The 1165-nt window shown below is 31.6% G+C and overlaps 1 protein-coding gene across 1 annotated transcript in view; it reads right to left on the reverse strand.

Moving 5' to 3' along the window:
- AHI1 (Abelson helper integration site 1) overlaps positions 1 to 1165 on the reverse strand; it is a 224554-nt gene that overhangs the window by 200972 nt on the left and 22417 nt on the right. The window contains 1 exon segment of the mRNA XM_012665175.1: positions 173 to 358. Within this exon segment, the coding sequence (XP_012520629.1) occupies positions 173 to 358 (186 nt within the window).

A 1165-nucleotide genomic window follows, 5' to 3' on the forward strand; every position in this document is an offset into this window, starting at 1 on the left:
CAGTTACAAATAAATAAATGGTTTAATCTAGATGAATCCAAAAACAAGTACCAAACATTCTACACTGAATTATTTTCAATTACATCCTCCAGTTTTAGTTTTAAGGACGAAAATTCCTAGAATCAAGTTATTTCTACCAAGGCACACAATTTTTTCACTTAATTTGGATAACAAACCTGCTTTAGCCTTCTTTTTTGTTTTTTTTGGTTTAGACTTTGTGTTATCTTGCATTTTGTCATCTACATTTTGTTCCACTGAGCTTATTTCAACATCTTGATGAGGATCTGAAGTAACTGTTCCAACTGGAGATTCTTTCTTTTCTTCACCTTCAACTGTGTCATCAGAGACAGTCAATGTACTGCAAATATAACCCAAGTACAAGTCATACAAATATATTATTATTATTATAATTATTCACAGTGCAACAGATGAACAGTAAGTAGAGGCAAGGATAATCCTAAAATTGACATTATTTTCTGCTCGAGATGCATATACTTTCTTATGTACTAAAATGGTTAGCTGTCAAACTAGGTTATCATAGGTACTATTTTGTACTTTGTGAGGAGTTACATATCCCACGAGACAACTTAATCTGAGGTCTAAAGCCCAGGGAAAAATGAAATTGTATTTTATGAGCAATGGATCTGTCTTCACACAGCATTGATCAAAGCTTCCTTATCCTGCTACCAAGTAAATGATTAACGAACAAATTTCTAAATTACTTTGTTTAAAGGCAAAAAAATGTTCCACGTTTGTTCTGTTTTCAAGAGGCTTCAGATACAGAACTTTTGATTTCTAGGTAAAAATTAATTCCTTGTGTTTTCCAATGGTTGGTATCACTACATTTTTCAAAAGGCTATTATTGAAATTAAAATGTGCATCACATGAACTAATAAATGGTAAGGAACAGCAGCCCAGAAGCACACTGAGTTTAAAGAGAAACCAGCCTATTAAAGTTTGTAATTTATCAAGTACAAAATTATTTAAGTAATAAAAAATTGGCTTCCAATATCTTTAGTCATCTTTCAAAAAAGCATTAAGAAATAAAAAGATGAGAGAAATATTTCAAATTAGTTATTCCAGAAAGCCATTCTATCATTTTATCACATCACCAAATACTATTTAAGTACAACTACCTTTGCATGCCACTGGCATGTGAGCCATG

Source organism: Propithecus coquereli, unplaced genomic scaffold (assembly GCF_000956105.1).
Source record: "Propithecus coquereli isolate 6110/MARCELLA unplaced genomic scaffold, Pcoq_1.0 Scaffold98, whole genome shotgun sequence".
Classification (NCBI taxonomy): Eukaryota; Metazoa; Chordata; class Mammalia; order Primates; family Indriidae; genus Propithecus; species Propithecus coquereli.